General features: G+C 43.1%; 1 protein-coding gene across 5 annotated transcripts in view; it reads left to right on the forward strand.

Moving 5' to 3' along the window:
- ctif (CBP80/20-dependent translation initiation factor) overlaps positions 1 to 24,924 on the forward strand; it is an 81,603-nt gene that overhangs the window by 33,705 nt on the left and 22,974 nt on the right. For all 5 annotated transcript variants that reach the window (XR_009769879.1, XM_061697996.1, XM_061697997.1 and 2 more), the window contains 3 exons: positions 2,694 to 2,770; positions 17,251 to 17,758; positions 20,798 to 21,091. Coding sequence is in view for 4 of the 5 variants with exons in the window: in XM_061697996.1 (XP_061553980.1) it covers positions 2,694 to 2,770; positions 17,251 to 17,758; positions 20,798 to 21,091 (879 nt within the window). In the remaining variant the exon portion in view is untranslated. The remainder of the gene's footprint in view (positions 1 to 2,693; positions 2,771 to 17,250; positions 17,759 to 20,797; positions 21,092 to 24,924) is intronic.

A 24,924-nucleotide genomic window follows, 5' to 3' on the forward strand; every position in this document is an offset into this window, starting at 1 on the left:
ACTTTTGTACTTTTAGTTAAGGTTTGTGATCAGTACTTTTACCAGTTGTTTTTTGCACAAGTATTAGTACTTTTACTTAAGTACTGAATATCAGTACATCTCGGTCTTCATTAGATAGCTAATAAAGCGTCTGAGCTGCATCCCTGCTACACCTCCAGAAGCCAGAGTGCGCTGACTCAGCACTTGGCCCACCCATCAAGGCGCTATGAATGACAATGATGATGCCGCAGCCATGTTTAACCTCCAGAAAATAGCATCCTGACGTTGACCGTTGCTTTTGAGACCTGCTACCATAAAGGTGACACGGTTGAGGGAGGCCATAAAGTCCAGGGCTGAGATATGGGTTAATGATCAGTGCACAGACCTACTCATATCTGATCCACCATGTTAGCCAGAGGACATGGATAAGACAAGCAGTTTATTGAAGCTTTCCTTGGTCATATTGTTGTATTGTCTACCAAGAAGTAGAAGGGCTCCTTTCACCGGCACTGGTAACCATGGCAACGATGCGCAGTGATGCAAACAGTGTTGCTGGAAGTGTGCCGTTTGATTGGTAGCACTAATGTTTTGCGGAGTATATTTAGAGCTGGGTGATTGCGACCCCCCCACAGCAAATTTTACACTCTTGTATCATGCCTTATTCCAAAGTGTGTTTCCAAAAAAAAAAACACACACAACTATATGATTAAATGTTACAAGGGCTGTTGATGTACTGTATTCATGGTCTCCCTGTTACTTAATGGGGTTCCACCTGTGGAGCCCAAAAATGGATCCTAGGTACACCAAAGTCCACCAGTCCATACAATTCAAATAACACATTTTAGACAGCCCAATGTCTGCAGGAACAGAGACTGAAAAGTGAGGCAAAGAAAGTGTAGTCAAACCGTAAACACTAACATTTACCAAGGATAGTCCTTGTTGCTCTGTATCTTGATTGACATGTACATCACCTAATGATTTTACAACTGTCAGGCAATGAAAGAGTAGTCAAACAATGAGTTACATTTACTTGCCAGGTGCTATGTGCTACTGTTAACACATCAACAACTCCTGAGGATAATGCTTGTTGCTAGGAAGTGTAATTAACATGCAGATTGCCCAATGACTTGATGAACAGTGACTAAAAAGCCAGCTAATGACTGAACTGTCCAACTATAAATTACATTCTACGTAAATGTGTTAAATCGTTCCGTGGGTAGTCCTTGTTGCACGTTCCTATGACAGTGTAGTTAAACTACTGCATGTGCTTCTGTGCGGTGTAATGATTGACATGAATATCATTCAATGACTGTATGAACGTTGACTAAAAAGCTGGCTAATGGCAACACGGTGAAACTACAATTAACATTTACGAACCCCAATTCCAATTAAGTTGGGATATTGTGTGCAGTGTAAATAAAACGGAATACAATGACTTGCAAATCCTTTTTAACCTTTATTCAATTGAATATACTACAAAGACAAGATATTTAGTTTTCAAACTGATAGTTTTTGTTGTTGTTGTTGCAAATATACACTCATTTTTAATTTTATGCCTCTGCAGCACATTCCAAGATGGTCCTTTTCCTCTTTGGCTCGCAAGACACAACATCCATGATTTCCAAAAACTATTTGAAATGTGGGCTTGTCAGACCACAGCACACTTTTCCACTTTGCGTTAGTCCATCGCCCACGCCAAGAGAAGCCGGCGGCGTTTCTGGGTGTTGTTGATATATGGCTTTCGCTTTGCATGGTATTTTTAACTTTCATTTGTAGATGTAGCGATGAATTGTGTTAACTGACAATCGTTTTCTGAAGTGTTCCTGGGCCCACGGGCCAGTATCCTGTGCACAATGATGGAGTTTTTTAATCCAGTTCCGTCTGAGGGATCGAAAGTCTTGTGTATTCCATGTTGCTTTTTGGCCTTGTTGCTTACGTGCAGAGATTTCTTCAGATTCTTTTGATGATTTAATGAACCGTAGATGATAAAATCCCTAAATTCCTTGCAATTGCACGTTGAGAAATGTTCTTAAACTGTTGGACTTTTTGCACACGCAGTTGTTCAAGTCGTGAACCTGGCCCCATCCTTGCCTGTGAACAACTGAGCCTTTTGGGGATGCTCCTTTTATACCCAATCATGACGCTGACCTGTTTCCAATTAGCTTGTTCCCCTGTGGGATGTTCCCCACAGGTGTTTTTTGAGTATTCCTCAACTTTCCCAGTCTTTTGCTGCCCCTTTCCCAGCTTTTTTTGGAATGTTTTGCAGGCATCAAATTCAAAGTGGGTGAATAATTGCCAAAAAAACAAAAATAATCCATGCTCTGTGAAGTGATTGACATGAAGACCGTCCAATGATGGCATGGCTGTGTAAGGCCACCGCTGCTTTTCAGTGGCTGAAAGAAAAATCATACCAAACTGAACCGTGCTGGTTATTTATTTTGATACCCTGGACAACTTTTACCAATGGAAATGCAAACAAACTGTGTATTGTACCAAACTGAACGATAAGACTTTTTTTTTTGATAGGATGAATACATCAAGTACTTCCTATTCAATTGAAAGCAGACCCAAGGGCATAAAGTTATTGGATTATGTCATATATATAATGAGCATGTTTCCAATGCACTTTTACTTGTATATTAAGTTTCCACGCAGTGATGTAGTGCACATTGCTGGTCTTGACAGCAGCCGTCTCCATGATTTGTTCCTAACAGGTCTTCCCACCCCTTCCTAATGAGGCTGAGATCGCGCACACCAAAAAGCTTTTCCGGCGCAAGAGGAACGACCGACGGTAATGACGCATGGAAATCCACACATGCACACACGCGCGCACACACACACGCATACATGCACACACGCACACACACACAAAACACACACACAAAAAACACTCCAGGGAAGGTTTTAATGCGATGAAGTCAGATGTCAAGCAGCCAATCCTTTGGCCTTAACAGCTCTCGTCTGCCAAATAATGTCCACGCAGGAATGCAGACTGCAGACAAATAATAAAACCGACACATTCGAGGTTTTTTAACAAAACATGCTTGATTTTGATTCAGTTTTTTAACTTTGTCCTGGCATGTCTGATCTTATCGCATACACAATGAAGTCTGATTTGCGACTTCATTGAAAGCAGTGTCTTGAGAGTGAAGGACGGGTCGAGGGGAATCTGATTCTCTCGCTCCCTACCCTGATGTCACTGGAAAATTGTTCTTGGGTTACTAAGCAACCAGGAAAGAGAAAATATTTGGGTTGTATTTTTGGTTAAACATTAAATTTACGTATTTTATTGAAGTATCAAATGGACAAAGCAAAGTACAGCAAAAAATTGGCACTGTTCAGAGCTCTTGTGCGACAATGGCTTTGTACATGGGCAAACAATATAGGAGGAAAAGACCAAAGACTTCATATTTCCAAGCACACTTTTATCTGTTTGTGTGCATTTGGTGCAACACCACCACTAATAACTGTTTTTATTTTCTTACGTTAAATTTACGCATTGGCTCATTAGCGTAGCCCGCCCATCAAAGACCCTCATGTCAGAGTTCCTTCTGATGAGGGATCGACAACATCTTGGCCGAATAAGAGTCAGACCACTCTGTTCTGCAGGCTTATGTCAAAGCATAGCAGGCTAATTTATTGTCAAAAAGTACTTAGCCACACAAGACCAAAGCCTGTTCTGCATGTTTGAGTCATAGCAAAGGAAAAATAAAGTTCAGAGAACAACTTCAGTGAATTCTCTGAAGTGGAATGCCCCCAATTTGGAATTCAATCAAAAGCTTTTGGGGGAAAATATGCCTTGAAAATCAGAATCAGAATCATCTTTATTTGTCAAGTATGTCAAAAAACACAAGGAATTTGTCTCCGGTAGTTGGAGCCGCTCTAGTACGACAACAGACAGTCAATTGACAGAGAATACTTTTGAGACATAAAGACATTGAACAAAACAGTCACTGCGCAATAAAAGGTTGCTAGTAATCTGGTAATGCCGGTACAATATTTTTGACAAAAATAATTAAAATAGTGTTATGTAAACCCAAATATTTCCTGCAATGAGTCGGTTATTGGTCAACTTCTTAAACCTGTTTACCAGTTAGTATCTTAAAAAGTTGGAATCCCAGAAGTCTTTTCTCCGTACTTCATTGTCTGTAATGCCTGGATCCGACTCCAAGACAAATTAGATTTTTCACGATTGCACTATATCACAGTGCTTCTGCCATAAAATCTTGTTGTATCTTTGTCAGACAGTGGCAACACGACAAGTCTTCCGATACCACCGTATCCCATCTTTTACGATCACTGGGCTTTACCTTGTCAAATCGATCACTGTCGGGGAGGTGTGACCAGTAAACGTGTCACCTTTGACCATAACCGGATACAGCCGTTACCATGGAGACAACAATGCTTTGTCAAACAACAAATCACCGTGGCATTGTTGGGGGGGAAAAAAACAAAGTGGAAAAATATGTGCAGTGTCACAGAGTACGGTAAGGTATGTTCACATATTTTTAATGCATTATGGCTCGCAAGCAGGCAACAAAACGTTATGTAGCCTAGCGAGCTAGAGCTAGCACTAACATTTGTGCGTAAACATGCCGACGTTCTGTCAAATCATGCTCTTAAACTTCGATAAACATTGGTTTGTGCGCGCGACTACATGTTAAGAACGTTGACAAAGTATGTTGACTGGCAAAGCACGGGAGGCTAAGCGCACAAGTCACAATACACAGTCCTGTTGGTCGATGTCAAATTGTCATTGACACACTACACGGAAGATATCCAAAATATCAAACATACAAGACTTATCATTTTGACATCGTAGTGCTATCGTATGGCCAAATCATTTGTTGTAGATTTTGTCACACTACAACAAGTTTTGTTATTCCCGACAAAATATTTTGGGTCTGATCTGGGATCTGCCCACGATAGCAAATCGGCCCAATATCGAGGCTAAAATCCTGTAGTGTGATCTAGGCATAACTCGTCAAAGTTAAGGGCAATTACACAATTTTCCTTAACATTTTAGTTTAACATCGTTATCTTTTTTTCTGCCTGTATGACTTTAAAGAATATTAAAAAGTGGAACCCCAGAAGTGTTTTCCCCATACGTGTTTTTCACTTGTCAAGGTTATGGGCAATTTAACAATTTATTGATTTTTGTTGTCATTAAAAACTTCTTTTTATACTAGTTTTATGCTCATTTGACATTTCAGAATGTTAAAAAGTGAAACCCGTGAGTGTTTTTTTGCCTTACATTTCCATCACTTGTCAAAGTGAAGAGCCAGCACACAATTTGTCTTTAAGTTTTAGTTTAATTTATTTTTATGTTTGTATTACGTATGGGACTTTTTAACATTCTAGAAGTCTTCAAAGTTTGAGAGCAATTTTATTGACACGGTTAACTTCGTTTTTACACTTTTATGGCAATTTTAATTGTATAATTAATAAAGGTTTTATGTTGGCAGCAGCTTTACCCAGGCACAGATACATTATACTGCCAAGATTTCCTATTAGGGAAAATTTATTCAAACTTACAAATCAGTTTGACAAGCGTCAACAACAACCTTTGCTATTCTACCCCCTGCACGTCATTAGAGATAATGCAGGTGTTAATGAGTCCTTCGGCATGTCAACTAAAAGAAGTGGTGAACAGCCATTTTGTTAAATTGTATATGATTAGAAATACGCGCAGATGCAACCTGTAATAAGCTCAATAGCAAGCGTACCATATGATATGGCTGTGGCGTTCCATAAGGCGCAAAACTGTCTAGTAAGAGGAGTGAAGGGGAGGCACTACATGTGTTTCTACTTTAGAAGGCACGTCAAGCAGGGCTGAAATTAGTTATGATTTACTGGAATGTGGTGCTTGCAGAGAAGGGACAAAGTACGACTCAATATGCTCCTTCATCTCTTGAATGTATTACTTTGTTGTGTTGCCTTTTCACATCGGCACTTATCGTTGCCCGGTCTTTTTTTTTTTTTTTTTTTTTTTTTTTTTTTTTTTTTTTTTTTTTAAGCCTTGTATTGAGAAGTTAATTAGTTTTCCGTACTTCATTCATGTGGCATTTTTTTTTTTTTTTTTTAAATCGCCAATAACTGTCAGTATCTGCCTCCAAGATCCTGTAACATAAGCCTCTGTTACACAAAGATGTCGCCAAGTTGCCCCTTCAAATGTACAATTCCAATGAAGTTTGAATGTTGTCTTAAACATAAATAAAATCAGAATACAATGATTTGCAAATCATGTTCAACCTATATTTAATTGAATACACTACAAAGACAAGATATTTAATATTCACACTGATAAACTTTATTGTTTTTAGCAAATAATCATTAACGTAGAATTTTATGGCTGCAACACGTTCCAAAAAAGCTGGGACAGGGTCATGTTTACCACTGTGTTACATCACCTTTTCTTGTAACAACATTCAATAAATGTTTGGGAACTGAGGACACTAATTGTTGAAGCTTTGGAGGTGGAATTCTTTCTCATTCTTGCTTGATGTACAGCTTCAACTGTTTAACAGTCCGGTGTCTCCTTTGTCGTATTTTACGCTTCATAATGTGCCACACATTTTCAATGGGAGATGCGTCTGGACTGCAGGCAGGCCAGTCTAGTACCCGCACTCGTTTACTACAAAGCCACACTGTTGTAACGTGCAGAATGTGGTTTGGCATCGTCTTGCTGAAATAAGAAGGGGTGTCCATGAAAAAGATGTTGCTTGGATGGCAGCATATGTTTCTCCAAAACCTGTATGTACCTTTCAGTATTAATGGTGCCTTCACAGGTGTGTACGTTACCCATGCCATTGGCACTAACACAGCCCCATACCATCACAGATGCTGGCTTTTGAACTTTGCGTCCATAACAGTCCGGATGGGTCTTTTCCTCTTTGGCCTGGAGGACACGACGTCCACAATTTCCAAAAACTATTTGAAATGTGGACTCGTCGGACCACAGAACACTTTCCCCTTTGCATGAGTCCATCTTAGATGAGCTCGGACCCGGAGAAGCCGGCGGCGTTTCTGGTTGTTGTTGACAAATGACTTTTGCTTTGCATAGTAGAGATTCAAGTTGCACTTACGGATGTAGCGGCGAACTGTATTTACTGACATTGGTTTTCTGAAGTGTTCCTGAGCCCATGTGTTGATAACCTTTACACATTGATGCAGCGCCGCCTGAGGGATCGAAGGTCACTGGCATTCAATGTTGGTTTTCGGCATTGCCGCTTACATTCAGTGATTTCTCCAGATTCTCTGAACCTTTTGATGAGATTATGGACCGTAGATGATGAAATACCTAAATTCCTTGAAATTTTACGTTGAGGAACATTGTCCTTAAACCGTTGGACTATTTTCTCACGCACTTGATCACAAAGAGGTGAACCTCACCCCATCTTTGCTTGTGAATGACTGAGCAATGCAGGGAAGCCCCTTTTATACCCAATCATGGCACACACCTGTTCCCAATTAGCCTGTTCACCTGTGGGATGTTCCAAACAGGTGTTTGATGAGCATTCCTCAACTTTCTGTCTTTTTTGACACCTCTAAGTTAATGATTATTTGCTCAAAACAATAGTTTTATCAGTTTGAACATTAAATATCTTGTCTTTGTAATGTATTCAATTAAATATATGTTGAACATGATTTGCAAATCATTGTATTCTGTTTTTATTTGTTTACACAATGTCTCAACTTCATTGGGGTTGTCTTTACCATTTCACCTTTTATGCTGGGCCCAGCGAAGAATATTGCCCCAGCTGCGCTTTTCACACATCATCTCGCTATTAGAGAATTATATGAAATCAGCTCGACCATCTTGGTGTCACTAATAAAATACTTGTTGTCAGACAGGAACGACTGGGAGGGATAAGTGAGTGTCAGTTGTAAAACTTAACACCCTGTCTCTGCATTACGGAATCCCCTTACACACAAGTGGCCGCTCCCCTCTGTTACGGCTCTGTTAAGAGCTAAGAAGGGGGAAAATTCATGGGTCGACTTCATTCTGCTTCAGTGTCGTTTACTCAAAACACCAACATGGAGAAAAAAGGTGAAAAAATGTCATTTTTCAATTGCTGTGTAAAAGGGGCTTAACACAGATGTCATTACGGCACCGATAGTACCTCCAAAGGTGGAAAATTCCCATGTCAACATCGTCTGCCCCATTCTGTGTTGGTGCTGTTTACACAGAACACCGATGAGAATTGAAGGGAAGGATAGAAAGAAATGTGGACTTTAACAGACTGTGTAAGAGGGGGTTCACACACAGGGTTTCTTATGGCTCTGATAATACCTCCAAAGGCACAAAATTTCTGTCTTCTTCATCCTGTCTGTGCCTTTCATAAGAACGACACAGGAAAAAAAGGCAGAAAAAGATTGCTTGTGCAAACAGTGTGAAAGTGGCTTTTCACACTGGTGTCATCCCACCTCAAGATCTGACACACCCTCCAAAGGTGGAAATTTCCCTGGTTGACTTAACCCCCCATGTGTCAGTGCCGTTTCACTGAACAGCGACACAGAACACAAGTGAGAAAATGCGACTTTTGCAAGCTGTGTGAAATGAGCTCAACACATAGGCGGCCTTAGGGCTCTGATAGTACTGGCAAAGGCAGAGAATCGCATTTCCCTCCCCATTCTGTGTCTGTGCCATTCATACATAACAGCAAGACAGATTACAGGTGGAAAATGTCTGCTCTGCTTTTCTGTAATGTGAAATGGCCTGACAACTTTCATTGTGTATATTATCATCAATACATCATCATCATTAATACATTATGATAGTCTAATTCAGTTATGTTTTAGTTTTGGACAATGTCCTCTTCATAATATCAGCTAAAACCTTGTAACGTTGAGGCTGTACCACAAAGACTTGGTATAAGGCAGTCCCCAGACTCCCTTAAAGTACAGTGTGTAGTGGTCAGTATGAAGCTGAGACTATGATATTGACTGTCTGCCTGCAAAGCTCCCCTTGTCCCCGCCCGGGCTAATCAATTTGTCTGGGTCAACTAATGGTCAATGGACACACCTGTAGCAGCAACCCTGATCGACCACCAATATCCCACGAGCATATATCAATGATTCATTCATCTCTTCAGTTGCCGTGGCAACCTTCACTTCCTCTCGTTCTCTGCATGTTGCTCAGATGACAGTTATCAACCTGTAGTTTTTCTGTCCTCTTTTTGCCTCCATGCTTGCCTCTTCTACAAAAATCCTGCTTGTTTTCAATTGTTCTTCCCACTTAATGCATTCCTCATCAATACATCTCTCCATCCTTCCGTTCACCCACACTGTGGCGCATCCTTCCTCTCCTGCTTCTAGAGCTGTAGGTCACTGCCAACGGTTAACCATACTTCTGCCAACTGGCCCTGAGGGGACGCGGCACGTCTATGCCAGGTTAGTCTTGGAACAGGGGACATGACATAATGCCACTGTCCAGTAAAAAGCATGTATGTTCATTTTCAAAAATTTCACTTTTATTTAAACATATTTTTGTTGCTATTCAGATAAAAGAATGAAGTAAAATTTGGACTGGCATGTTTTTCATTGGACAGTGACGATAACTGTATTCTTACTAAAGTCTCACTCTGGAAGGTTCATCAAACATTATCACAACCAAAGATTTTTGCTTTTGATGGGGTTTAAGCATGGACTAAAGGTGTAAAGTTTTGTTGCAGATCCAAGGTAAATACCCAAGTGGCTATATATTAGAATAAAATAAGCCTTTAATTGTCCTGCAATAGGGTGAAATTTTTTCCTCAAAAAATGGACAGTAGGACAACACAGGAAGAACATCAAATATACATTACATTTTGAGATGTTTGCGATTGTTCAGATTTCAGTTCAGATTTTTTTTCACTTCTGAGGAAAAAAGGGTATTTTCTGCCATTTTCTATGTGACTAATGCATACATCGTAATGAGATTCATGCATCAGAGTATCCAGTTTGGTACTGATCCAATTTAGGATTGTTGCGGGACTTTGAGGAGGCTTTTTTTTTTTTTTTTTTTTTTTTTTTTTTATAATCTTGATGAGCTTTTGCAAGAAAAACCCATCAGCTTAGCCAACTTCAAACAAGTTAATTATGATGACTACATTGATGCTACAAAACACATTATGCTGAAAATACTGCTATTTAATTAGTTGATGGCTTTGGAGACAACCGAGTTTGCATGTAGGCGACTTTGAAAGCTCATCAGTGGCCTCTGTTGTTTCATTTTCAGGGCAGACTCCCCGGCAGCGATGTAACTGATGGACGGTTGGCGCGAGTAATGCCGCCGCCGAGCTCAGCCATCATTAAATATGATTAATGTTTTATTACCGTCTCATTTTCACCCCCTCGCCTCCGGCGCTTTGGGGAAAGGTTTACGAGACGTGAGCTTCTACTAACAGCTGTCGGAAAGACAAAATTAATCATTAGCGTGAGCGAGATATTGTCCTCCTCAACTTTCACGTCTCCTATGTGCGGCGCGTGGCTCCACGATAGATTCTAATACCTCGACCTCTTTAGTCCCATTAAACACAATTTCGCCATTTGTCGGTCAGCATTAAGTCTGATTGGGATTAGTCACGTAAAACCCCGGTGGAAATATCGCAGCCTTGAAAAGCGGCTTTGCTGCCGTCACTTTGTTGAAGGAGGTGAAGATAAGCGCGGCCACCCTCCACCCAGCTTAACGAACCTCTCTGAAAGATGCTGAATATTTGAGGCAGTTGTTTGCTCACCACCAGATGAACTGTCTCCCAACCTCCCTGGGAGAGTGGTGCCGAGGTGCCTGAAAGGACACACAGCCAATGTACGCATACAAAGCGACCTATAAATATATTTCATTTGCATTTACTTGTGCTTGCGCTTTTATGAAGAGGGGAAATACTTTAAAGTAAGCAAATTTCTGCAACATAAGACTGTTTGATGTCTGATAAGGAAGTTAAGTCTCTCCTTTGAATAGTCAACTTCTTACCTTTTAGACTTTTCAATTACTTATTGCAGGCTTTTCAGCTCAAAACTTTTCTTAAGGAAAGGGGTTTACGACTAAGTTCCGTTCCCCTCAATGTAACTTGAATTTGTAAACAAGCCGGAACCTGCTGCAGTCTATCACTAACGTGCACTAAAGCAATAACAATTACAGTAAATCTTTGCATTGTAGTAAATGAGTGTGCCTTCTTGTGACCACGTATCGTTATGCTGCTGCGCAAACTAGTCCATTACCATGGGCAGCATGACATCCTAACGGTTTGGACGCATACCTCACAGACATGAGATTCAGGTTTGAATTTCCTCCGGAGTTTGCATGTTCGGTCCGTGCTTGCTTAGGTTTTCTCCAGGTCTCTGGCTTCCTCCCAATTTCCAAAAGCAAGCATTAGATTCGTACAATACTCAAAATTTATCCATAGGTGTGAATGTTAAGGATTTTTTTTGTCCATATGCACTGTTGGTAAGTTTTGTTGAAATCTTTGCAGATGTATTAAAAAAGAAAAACTGAAATATCACACACCCATAAGTATTCAGACCCTTTGCCGAGACATATGTTTAACTCTGGTGCTGTACATTTCTTCTGATCATCCTTGAGATGTTTATACACCTTCATTGGAATCCAGCTGTGTTTGATTATACTGATTTGATTAGGAAAGCCACACCCCTTTCTATATAAGACCTTATAGCTCGCAGTGCATGTCAGAGCAAATGAGAATCATGAGGTCAAAGGAAGTGGCCTCCATAATCCTTAAATGGAAGACGTTTGGGACGACCAGAACCCTTCCTAGAGCTGGCCGTCTGGCCAAACTGAGCAATCGGGGAGAAGAATAATGAAATCCCTAAATTCCTTGCAATTGTCCGTTGAGGAACATTGTCCTTAAACCGTTTGACTACTTTCTCACGTACTTGTTCACAAAGAGGTGAACCTCGCCCCATCTTTGCTTGTAAATGACTGAGCAATTCAGGGAAGCTCCATTTATACCCAATCATGGCACCCACCTGTTCCCTATTAGCCTGTTCACCTGTGGGATGTTCCAAACGGGTGTTTTGATGAGCATTCCTCAACTTTCTCGGTCTTATTTGCCACCTGTCCCAGCTTTTTTGGAACGTATTGCAGCCATAAAATTCTAAGTTAATGATTATTTGCTAAAAACAATAAAGTTTATCAGTTTGCACATTAAATATCTTGTCTTTGTAGTGTATTCAATTAAATATAGGTTGAACATGATTTGCAAATCATTATATTCTGTTTTCATTTATGTTTAACACAGCGTCCCAACTTCATTAGACTTGGGGTTGTACATTAATTTTGTATTTTCACGTTAAAGTGTTGCGGGTCGTGGCCCTGGTTGTGGTCCCAGCGGAACCGCGAAGCACACGCAACATCGGCAAGAGTTTATCCGCTAGTACATTTTGTATTAATTAGGAAACGCGCCTACAATTATCTAATTAGTTCACAGATGTTAATGTTAATGTTGTATTAAGCGACGGAGCAATGTTTGGGAGTATGTCACAACACAGAATGAACTAACTTCAAATTCAGAAATGGCCACTGAAAACAGAAGCATATTGGATTTAATATTTTGCTGGAGGATGCGTTTGGGATTAGCCTTTGAAGTTGGTAATAGTGAAATATGAAGTGAAACAGACAATGGTTTTAGTCAATTCTTTTCCAGAATGAGAGTGCTTAAAGAGGAGAATGCTTTTCATGTGGCACAGCTTGAAGCAGGCATCAAGTGAGAGTGGAGATGGGCCTGGCTCCAGTTGGATGCTAGAACAAAATTGCAAAGAAATTAGGCAAATTTAATTTGATTCTTACATTTGTACATCAACATGTACTTGAGTGCTGTTTTTCTGCGTGAATGTTCTTTTTTTGTTTGTTTGTTTTTCCTTATTGTACTCTTCATAGTCTTCCAGATTGCTTAATTTATGTTAAAATAATTTTAAAAAAAATCTCTGCTCCTGGGGGATCCCCCCAGACCCTCCACCCTATTTTCTTTTTTTTTTTTTGGTCACCATTTTCACGCATTTGGTGTTTGCATGTCTGTTACAATTATCCATCCATCCATCCATTTTCTGTAGCGCTTATCTTCACTAGGGTCGCGGGCATGCTGGAGCCTATCGCAGCTATCTTCGGGCGAGAGGCGGGGTACACCCTGAACTAGTCGCCAGCCAATCACAGGGACGAACAACCATTCACACTCACATTCACACCTGCGGACAATTTAGAGTCGTCAAACAACCTACCACGCAGTACCTGCAGAAAACCCACACAGGCACGGAGAGAACATGCAAACTCCACACAGGCGGGGCCGGGATTTGCACCCCGGTCCTCAGAACTGTGAGGCAGATGTGCTAACCATATATTTTCTGAGCCGCTTCTCCTCACTAGGGTCGCGGGCGTGCTGGAGCCCATCCCAGCTGTCATCGGGCAGGAGGCGGGGTACACCCTGAACTGGTTGCCAGCCAATCGCAGGGCACATACAAACAAACAACCATTCGCACTCACATTCACACCTACGGGCAATTTAGAGTCTCCAATTCATGCATGTTTTTGGGATGTGGGAGGAAACCGGAGTGCCCGGAGAAAACCCACGCAGGCACGGGGAGAACATGCAAACTCCACACAGGCGGTGACCAGCTCACAATGGATGTCGTGTGGGCAACATTTATCACATAGTCTGGTGCTGTACAATGTTCATTACGATGGCAAGTTGCTGTACAATGTTCATTATGATGGCATAAGAGAAAAGGCGCTGAAGGTTAGACGCCTTCGGGAAAGTGGTTCTGCCTCAGAACCCAGCCCGGTTGGTCGGAGCAAAATCCTCCATGGCAATGACTCCAAGGGAAGTGGTCCACCTCAAATCTTGTCCCAGTTGGTCGGTGCAGAACCCAAACCGCAACACCCTCAGATTTGGTCAACGTCACCTAGCCCTCTCTCCGAGCAGGAGATGAGGGGCGAAGAGATAGATCAAGCGGCATTAAAACAGGTCTACATGTACTTTAACTAAATCCCAAAGAGAAGGACTGAGTCTTAAGTCTGGATTTAAAAATTTCTATTGAGGTAGTAGCTGTAATATCTGCAAGTAGGGCGTTCCAGAGTACTGGAGCCCGAATAGAAAATGCTTGAGAGCCTGCAGACTTCTTTCTGGCTCTTGTAGTGACCAAAAGACAAGCGTTTTGTGAGTGTAGGTTTCAGGAAGGAACATATGGTACAACTAAGTCAGTGAGATAAGGGAGTTCCAACCCGTGTAATATTTTATAACAGGACCTTAAGTCGCATCTCAAGTAGACTGGGAGCCAATGCAAGTTGGCCAGAATGGGTGTAATATGATCAAACTTTCTCGTCCTTGTCAAATGTCTTGCTGCAGTGCTTTGTACTAACTGCAGGCTTTTAATACTAGACATGGGAAGACCAGAAAGCAGCATGTTACAATAGTCAAGACAAGATGTAACACATGCGTGGACTGATCTCTGTGTCACTAGCGGATAGGATGGGCCGTATCTTAGCGGTACTGCGAAGATGACAATGATAACAGGTTGTTCAGTTTCTGTAGAAAAACGGTATTGGTTACAAAACATATTTGCAATAGGTTAATATTATTTATTACATATGACAATTTGAAATCTTGAAACATTGATTTGCTTTCTTGGCCCCCATAAAATGATGTGGCGGGCCAGATCTGGCTCCTAGGCTTTGAGGTTGACACCTGTGATACATGAAGATAATAACTCTTATGTATAGAAGCAATATTATCGAATATTGCTTCTATGCATAAAGGTATGTATGAATGGAGAAGAAAGGATTGTATTGTTTTGTTTTTATGTAGACTGTGTACCTTCAGGAATTTAAGCCCTCCCATACATACTGAGGATTTACAACAAAAGCATACCATACCAAAAGTTTTAACTATGAGTCTAACGTTTTTAAATTCTCAGACAAACTAATGTACTGCACCACAAGGTGGTGCTTCTAGGTCATGTTTGGAAAAGTACATCATGTTTGAGACTATGGCCGAATGGACTTATTACCAGAGAGAGCCAATCACAAGTGTTTTGAAGGGAGAAGTCATATGTTGAAAAATATCAGAGCTTTTGTGGCGATTTTTCCAAATGTAACTAAAAGTTTAATCATGAAAATTTCCAAAAGAAACTCTTAATTACATATTTTCTCCCAGGATTGTAATAGATTAGAATTACATACGTTTTGTAATTCAATTATGTAATCTTGTTACATGTAATTAGTTAGCCTCCAACACTGTCTATACAGGTATGTGCACCGCAACTGGCTGGTGACCAATCCAGGATGTACTCCGCCTCTCGACCAAAGTCAGCTGTGATAGGGGCCGGCTCACCAGCAACCCTGAACAGTATAAGTGCTATAGAAAATCGATGGATAGTGCTAAATATTTTCTTAGCTCTCCCAGCATGAAAGCAAAGCCCACGAGCTTAGCCAATCTTTTATTTTCTGGTTTTCTTCTGCTTTCTCAAAGAGTGCAGCTTCTATTAATTTCTTCTTTTTCATTTTGGCCCAATTTTTGAACTGGTACTGAAAGCTTTGGTCATTTAAATAAAGGCTGAGAGTCAGGGTTTTGTGAGGAGTGATGGAACAGACAGCACAGTCATTGATCTCTTAACAACTTTTGTAAAGTTTCACGGCCTTCCTTATTGCTCGTCAGTACAGCCTCCTTCCTACAAGGCTGGTAAAGTTTTGAGTACGCCTGCGTTGGCTCCTAAAGGCAATTTCAAGAAAGCCTCTTTTTTGTTGAGTGTTTGAATGGCCTGAGTCAGACTGGGAGCAGGTTTGTTTCTTTTCAAACGAGTTTAACCAGAATGTCAGACAAATTGAAATGCAGATATCACTGATAAAGAGTACAGTGATGCCCCATTTATTGTGGGGGGATACGGTCCAGACCCACCCGTGAGTATTGTTTTATGCGCTGTTTGTGCTGTGTGTGGTAAAGTAGCAGTTGTTTGAAGGTTTGTAGTAATCGTAGCATCTATGCTAATTTCCGTTAGCCTTTCAAAAGTGTTTCACATTATGTTAGCATAAAACTAGCAGAATTTTGTGCTTTGGTTGAGCATTTTGGTGTTTAAATATACATTGTTTTATTCTCTTGTGTTTTATGTGTTAGTTTTATTGTAAACTTCAACTGGGAATGGGAAATGAGAAGCGTGAAGGAAGCACGCTTTGCATCTTATTTGGAGAACTGTGCAACCAAGAGAGAGATTGCACATTGGACAGGTGTTTAGGAATACTTTCAAAAGTGTGTTTTAATAGCTTCATGTGTGTTTTAACAAGTTAAAATGTTTTTGAAGCATGTAGATGGGATAGGATTTATATGGTTTTCCTATATTGTGGGTGGATCTGCAATGTGTCCCCTGTGCACTGTACTCTTTATCAGTGATATCTGTATTTTAATTTCCCCTTACTTTTTGGTTGAACCCATCAAAAGAGCAACAAAGCTGCTGCCAGTCTGAATTGTCACTCAACTACTCAACACTAAAGTGCCTTAACTTGAAGTTGCCTTTAAAAAGGGGAAACGCAAAACTTTGACAGCCTTGTCGTAAGCTGTACTGACGAGCATCAAGGAAGGCCCTTTGAGCTTTGCAAAAGTTGTTACGAGATCAACGACTGCGCAGTAAGTTTCTGCGCGACCCCAGCCCTCTTCTACTAACTACGCCTTTACTAATCTTACCAAAGGGTGAAGTTAGTCAATACAACACACAGTAACAAGTCTCTTTCAGTGTCTCCAAGTCTCTTTCAGTGTCTAATTCCATATCAAAGTCTACCACTGTGAACTTCACTCCAAAAAACTACAAAGTTTGTCTGTTCAGATTGTCTGTTCAGATTGGGATTGTCTGTTCAGATTGGGATTTTGGGACCTATTCCAATTGAAACGTAAAGAAACATGTTTCCTTCTGGTTGCAGCAAACAAGGTCGGCGAAACTCGAGCATCAATGCATTGTCAGACTCGGGGTAGTTGTGTCCTAAAAAAACAGAGGTGGTGGAGCAACAGCCATGTGCGAAGCTGGTTGTGTTTGCTCATGCTTAGGCTGAGGTAGATAATAGGTTACCTTCTTCGTGACGGTGTGGTTAATCCCCCGGACCATATGTCAGTATCTTGACAAGCACACAGAGGTAGTACAGCCGTAGAACGGAACTATGTATGATGGGAAAACTCACCGTGCAGCCACATGTAAGCGGTGTTACTTAAATGTTGGGGTAGTGGTGGTAGAGGTGGGGAGTTGACTGTCATGATGCAGCATCACAACTGAGCTAACCATTACCTCCCATTCTAGGAGACAACAGCGGGGTCAGGGAGGAGGTAAGAACCAGTCATCATCCCCACAACACCAGTGGGATCAGCAGTCACCCAGCCCAACGGATGCGGGAGACAACAGAAACAATGGCCGGTCACCTCGCCACTATCAGGGCAGACATGGGCAACGCCCCAGTGGACCCTCGCATGGTTACAGCCAGAACCGACGCTGGCACCCCAATCAGAAAGGTCCAGGACAACAGAACCCAGCAGGTTCCGATAGAGGACCACCTCTGAGAGCAACCAAAGAGACAGAGAATGTAAAAGTGACAAGCGACAAGCACACGCGACAGATTGAGGAGCCTCGGGACTGCAAGAGTCCAGCTGACTCGCCCAAGTCTGAGTCAGCGCTGGGCACGAACATCTCGTCAGACGTGACAGCCGGCAAAGAAAGCCTCGGCTCATCAGGCCAAGGTCCATCTAGGGAGCCCCAAATCAGCTTGCTGCAGTCGTCCAAGGAGAGGTTGCAGAGGAGACTAAAGGACAAGGTACAGGAAAGCTGCTTACTTCCTGTCCTTCATCATTAAGCCAATCAAGACTAACGTACGTGCGTGCGTCCGTGTGTGTGTGTGTGTGTCCGTGTGTGTGTGTGTGTCCGTGTGTGTGTGGGCAGGCTACTTTCATCTTTATCACACACACCACGGTGGTTTAGTCATTTAGCCACTTCTTAGATTTGACTCAACTGTTGCATGAGTCAGCTGTGTTCTCTGATGCTTGGCTTCTCAGAACTGACAGCAAAGCCACAATTCATGAACATTATTCCTTAGTGACGCCTCTGAAGGATGCTTGAGCCGCTGCTTTACGCAGTTTACCTGAAACCTTAAGAGTTGAATCATATATTTTTTAATCGCCCTAAAGAAGGGCAACACCATGAAATAGTGTTTTTTTCACATCTAGTTCCAAGGTTCTGGGTTCGATTGCTGGCTAAGGCCTTCCTGTGTGGCGTTTGCATGTTCTGCTTGTGCTTGCGTGGGTTTTCTGCAAGTCGTCCAGCTTCCTCCCACTTTCCAAAAACATTCATTACAGGTTAATCAAAGTTCATTCATGTGCCCTACGATTGACTGGCAACCAGTATGCCACCTCTCTCGCCCAAACTGAAGACTCAAAATTGTCCTCAAAGGTGTAAATGTGAGTGTTAATGGTGATTTGTCTAATGCGCCCTGCAATTGACTGACGACCAATCCCAGGTGGGTGTACCCCGCCTCTTACCCAAAGTCATCTTGGGTTAAATTAAGACTGTCAATTGTACAGATGTGTGAATGTGAGTGTAAATAAATGGTTGTTTGACTATCTGTGCCCTGCAATTGACTGGCGACCAATCTAGGGTGGGTATACCCCACCTCTTACCCAAAGTCAGCTGGAATAGGCTCCAGCTCATCCACTACCCTAGAGTAATTGGTACAGAAAATAGATTTTCACACTCACAGCACGGTAGACTAATTGTTCTCACATCTGACTCATAATTCTGAGGTTAGGGGTTCAAGTCTCAGGCTTCCTGTGTGGAGTTTGCATGTTCTCCCCATGCTTGCTTGTTTTTCTCTACTAGGGCTCTAAACTAAGTTTTTCCACTGGTTGCACTGGTGCTCCCAACTTTTTTTTGTTGGGTGCACAAACATTGCATCACATTCAACACCGTAGTCTTACTAGCTCACTTTAAAAAGAAACAAAAAAATAGCTGCCTGTCTTTTCAGACAGTATTGACTGGTAAATGATTAACTATCAATGCAGTCAATAAAGTTCTTTATTTGAGGCACAATTCCACAAGACAGGTGACTTACTGAAAAGTGTTGCTTTGGTGCATTGGTTAGGACCTTTGGACGAATCAGGCCTGAACTTCACATTCTTCACGAAGTTGTCAATCATTCTTATCGTATCATCGGTGGCTATTTCCACTCGAAATCTGAAGGGCCTTGGCCACTAACCTAGGCCTGTGACTATAACATTTTTAGGATGGTATGTTTTCCCAGTGACTGGTTAGCATATCTGTCTCACAGTTCTGAGGACCCGGGTTCAAATCCGGCCTCGCCTGTCCGGAGTTTTTCATGTTCTCCCTGTGTCTGTGTGGGTTTTCTCTGGGTACTCCGGTTTCCTTGCACACACCAAAAACATGCATAGTAGGGTAATTGAAGACTCTAATGGTCCGTAGGTATGAATGTAAGAGTGAATGGTTGTTTGTCTGTGTGCCCTGCGATTGACTGGCGACCAGTTCAGGGTGTACCCCGTCACTTACCCAGAGTTAGTTGAGATAGGGTAAGCACGGCCGCGACCCCAGTAAGGATAAGCGATACGGAAACTGGGTGGATGCATAATTCAACTATAATTAACTGCATAATTCAACTATAATGAACTTAATAAATTAAATATTTTTGATTAAAAAAACTATAATTATTATTATTATAATTATAATAAATTGTACTTAAAAATATTAAATATTTGGCACAGAGGTATAAAGAATCAATAATGCCTTAACAGAAAATGAAAAAGTCCAAAGTAGTCAGTAATACAACATCAGTAATAACAGCGCAACAAGCAGATCTAACCAAACCATTTTGCATCAAGATAGGGACTACTTTTCGTCTACAGCCAATTGTGCAAGTTCTCCCACTTAAAAAGATGAGAGAGGCCTGTAATTTTCATCGGTATACCTCAGCTATGAGAGACAATGAGGAAAAAAATAATCTAGAAAATCACATTGTTTTATATATATTGTGTCTCTGTAAAGAATTTATTAGCAAATTATGCTGGAAAATAAGTATTTGGTCAATAACAAAAGTTTATCTCAATACTTTGTTATATATACCCTTTGTTGGCAATGACTGCGGTCAAATGTTTTCTGTAAGTCTTCTCAAGGTTTTCACACACTGTTGCTGGTATTTTGGCCCATTCCTCCATGCAGAACTCCTCGAAAGCAGTGATATTTTGGGGCTGTCGCTGGGCAACACAGGCTTTCAACTTCCTCTAAAGATTTTCTATGGGGTTAAGATCTGGAGACTGGCAAGGCCACTCCAGGACCTTGAAAGGCTTCTTACGAAGCCACTCCTTCGTTGCCCGGGCGGTGTGTTTGGGATCATTGTCATGCTGAAAGACCCAGCCACGTGGGTGGGATGGATGTGTTTTAAATAGATTTTGTCACTTTGAGGTTTATGTTTTATTGTATTTGTAGTGACTTCATAAAAACAAACTGGAGCGGTTTGGCGCAGAGGGTAAGAGTCGGCCCTGCAACCAGAGTGTCAGCAGTTTGTATCCCCGCCTAAGCGCATGTCGTCGTCGTGTCCCTGGGCAAAATACTTAACCCACATTTGCTGGGCATACGGGTGCACTATTCAGATATTAGGGCACATGTGCGACCAAATTAGTCGCATCCTAATGCCCTGCCCAGGTACTCTGGGTACCTCCCACATTCCAAAAACATTCATGTTACATTCATTGAAAAATTCTGTCCATAGGTGTGAATGTGAGTGTGAATCCTTGTATTGTAACAAGTCCTGGGTATACCCAATAAGAGTAACTCAACTCTGTTTCCCCAGGAGGAGGTGCTAACAGAGGCGTCAGGCGCACCCAGCATGGACCGCTTGGTGAGGCTTCTCAACAGCATGAGGAGCAACAGCAGTGGCGTGGAGGAGCATCTGACCTCCTTCATGGAGGAGGCGCAGAGCTCTGCGCGCTCCGAGGAAACCCTGACCCAGGTGGTGGGCACCATCTATGACAAGACAGTGTTGGACCGGAGCTTCGCTGCCACCGCCGCTAAGCTGTGCGACAAGATGGCGCTCTTCATGGTGGATGGGACCAAGTTTAGGTCCCTGCTGCTCAACCTGTTGCAGGTAATCTTCCACAGTGTCACATCAGAGCAGTAACAGAATATCTGGAATTGATCCGCGTGTGCATTTTATACAAAACTCAGCAAAGTACTGGAGAATATTGGTGCAACAGCATTCATTATTACCACCAGAGTCTGGTGTAACATAATAACTTTGTGGTTAATTGCTTTCACCCCAACAAGATGGGAGAAAGGACTGTCAAAGTGTCAAACTTTACACCCCCGTCCTACCTTTCTGGCAGTCCCTGAAACACGGGCACCATCTCACCTCTGTTATGGCTCTAATGCTACCTCAGAAAGTGGAATGTTTGCAGGACAATTTCACATAATTTCCGTGTCAGTACCATTTATACAGAACAGCTACACGGGACCCTCTCCTTGAGCCGTCACCTTATCGTGGTGGAGGGGTTTATGTGTCCCAATGATCCTAGGAGCTAAGTTGTCTGGGGCTTTACGCCCCTGGTAGGGTCACCCATGGTCCTAGGTGAGGGACCAGACAAAGCACGGCTCCAAAAACCCCTATGAAGAACAAAATATATGGATCTAGGTTTCTCTTGCCCGGACCCGGGTCACCGGGGCCCCCCTCTGTAGCCAGGCCTGGAGGTGGGGCTTGAAGGCGAGCGCCTGGTGGCCGGGACTGCATCCATGGGGCCCGGCCGGGCACAGCCCGAAAGGGTAATGTGGGTCCCCCTTCCCATGGGCTCACCACCTGTGGGAGGGGCCATAGGGGTCGGGTGCAGAGTGAGCTGGGCAGTGGCCGAAGGCGGGGAGCTTGGCCATCCGATCCCCGGCTACAGAAGCTGGCTCTCGGGAAGCGGAATGTCACCTCTCTGGGAGGGAAGGAGCCCGAGCTGATGTGGGAGGTTGAGAAGTTCCGACTAGATATAGTCTGGCTCGCCTCCACATATGGCTTGGGCTCTGGTACCAGTCCTCTCGAGAGGGGTTGCACTCTTTTCCACTCTGGAGTTGCCCACGGTGAGAGACGCCGAGCAGGTGTGGGTATACTTATTGCCCCCCCCCGACCCCCTGGCTCGGCGCCTGTACGTTGGGGTTCACCCCGGTGGACGAAAGGGTAGCCTCCCTCCGCCTCCGGGTGGGGGGACGGGTCCTGACTGGTGTTTGTGCCTATGCACCAAACAGCAGTTCAGAGTACCCACCATTTTTGGAATCCTTAGAGGGGGTGCTGGAGAGCGCACCCGCTGGGGACTCCATCGTTCTGCTGGGGGACTTAAATGCTCACGTGGGCAATGACAGTGAGACCTGGAAGGGCGTGATTGGGAGGAGCGGCCCCCCCGATCAGCACCCGAGCGGTTTTCCATTATTGACTTCTGTGCTCACCACGGATTGTCCATAACGAACACCATGTACAAGCATAAGGGTGTCCACACGTGTACCTGGCACCAGGACACCCTAGGTCGCCGTTCGATGATCGACTTTGTAGTCGTGTCATCGGACTTGCGGCCGCATGTCTTGGACACTCGGGTGAAAGAGGGGTGGAGCTGTCAACTGATCACCACCTGGTGGTGAGTTGGCTCCAATGGTGGGGGAAGATCCCAGTCCGACGTGGCAGGCCCAAACGTAATGTGATGGTCTGCTGGGAACATCTGTCAGAATCCCCTGTCAGAAGGAATTTCAACTCCCACCTCCGGCAGAAATTCACCCACGTCCTGGGGGAGGCGGGGGACATTGAGTCCGAGTGGACCATGTTTCCGTCCCTCTATTGCTAAGGCGGCCGACCAGAGCTGTGGCCGTAAGGTAGTCTGTGCCTGTCGTGGCGGCAATCCCCGGGCCCGTTGGTGGACACCAGCGGTGAGGGATGCCGTCAAGCTGAAGAAGGAGTCCTATAGGTACTTTTTGGCCTGTGGGACTCCAGAGGCAGTTGATTGGTATCGGCTGGCCAAGCGGAATGCGTCTTTGGTGGTCGCTGAGGCAAAAACCCAGGCGTGGGAGGAGTTCAGTGAGGCCACGAGAACAACTTCGAGGAAATTCTGGTCCACCATCCGGCGTCTCAGGAGGGGGAAGCAGTGCACCATCAACAATGTGTATAATGGGGATGGGGCGCTGCTGACCTCGACTCGGGACGTTGTGAATCGGTGGGGAGAATACTTCCAAGACCTCCTCAATTCCACCGACACGCCTTCCCTTGAGGAAGCAGAGTCTGGGTTCTCTGAGGCGGGTTCTCCTATCTCTGGGGTTGAGGTCACCGAGGTGGTTAAAAAGCTCCTCGGTAGCAAGGCCCCAAGGGTGGATAAGATTCGCCCAGAATTCCTAAAGGCTCTGGATGTTGTGGGGCTGTGCTGGTTGACACGCCTCTGCAACATCGCGTGGACATCGGGGACAGTGCCTCTGGATTGGCAGACTGTGGTGATGGTCCCCCGTTTTAAGAAGAGGGACCAAAAACCCCACACCGTAAGATTGCTATGCCTTTGAACAATTTGGGAAACCCCAGATGATTGATTCATTAATTTGGAAGCTTCTGATACGTGTATTGTCAACATCGGAGTTAATTAGTTAGCACTGGTGGATGTATTTTAACTACACACACCTGAAACACACAGCTGCTTTCTATAACATAATGGAAAAGTCAAAAGAAAGCAATATTTCTGTGAGTGACTGGCGACCACTCCAGGGTATAGTCTGCATTTTCCCCAGAGTCATCTGGGATAAGCTGCAGCTCACATGCAGCCCTGAACATTTATCAAGTTGAATCCGAAAACTGGAGTTGCATTAAGCCACGGGACTGCGCCCTACCGCAAATCGCAAAAAAAACATAACTAATTGATGTATCCCCAAAGCATGTTTATAATTGCCTACATTAATATCTTAAACCATAACTATGCCAGAAACTATATTACAGTTCAGTTAATATCAATTAAAACACATTTTACATTAACAAAAATAAATGGCTTACCGATGCATTGGAGGTGTGCATATAGATGGACATATGGTCAAGACTGTATTTTCTGCTAACAACAAACAACAAGCCAGATGTATCACTTCAAAGTACTTCTTTGATACCAAAGTGTAATACCTTACTATTTAGACAGGATTATGGCGGCATCTTAGGATGTTTCAGAAAGAGCAAAAAACAACTTCGGATAAGATTTGGTCATAAATATTGAACGCGTTAAATTTCTAATATTGTCCGCCCCAACTTGTTTCGGACCCTATTATCGGGACCAAATTTGCTCTTAACACACCTCAGAGCTAAGGATAATCTTATAAAACAAAATAGTCTGGCATTTAACGTGCTTGGTCGGGAAATTGCAAAACCAGGACAAAAACAGCCGATTGTGCGTACCGCGTCGAAGTGAATAGTTGAATAGTGAACCACAAACATGCTGGGGGAAGACTGTACTTCATTTCCATTCTTCCTTTCCTTTTCCTTCTCGTTCCCCTTTTGTTTCTGACATTTTGCTTCAACACACTGTAAATGTCACACGTGGGTTCACAAAGGCCCTGCTTAATGATATTATTTCAAGACTCCCCCACGTGTCAATAAGGGGGACAATTATTGCGTGACCACTCTGCTCATTAGTAGCCAAGACGTCAATTGTCACACGTCATCTTTAAGTAAGTTTGACCTTTTCCCCCAACTTTGTTTATATCACCTCCGCTTGACTTGAGGGTTAATTCTCTGCCGTATGCGTGCTGGTTATTAGAGAAAAATGTCAGATGTCACGGTGGTGGGTGCAGGAACTCTTCAAAGTTTTACTTAAACTCCAGGCAGAACATCTGTATGAGTGCGCTCAACCAGTATTAACCCAAACGCTCTTATGGTTCACTGGCCGCCACTTTTGTAATGCATTAGCATTAGAAATTGATTAATTTTGTTTC

This window comes from Phycodurus eques, chromosome 15, assembly GCF_024500275.1.
Source record: "Phycodurus eques isolate BA_2022a chromosome 15, UOR_Pequ_1.1, whole genome shotgun sequence".
NCBI lineage: Eukaryota > Metazoa > Chordata > Actinopteri > Syngnathiformes > Syngnathidae > Phycodurus > Phycodurus eques.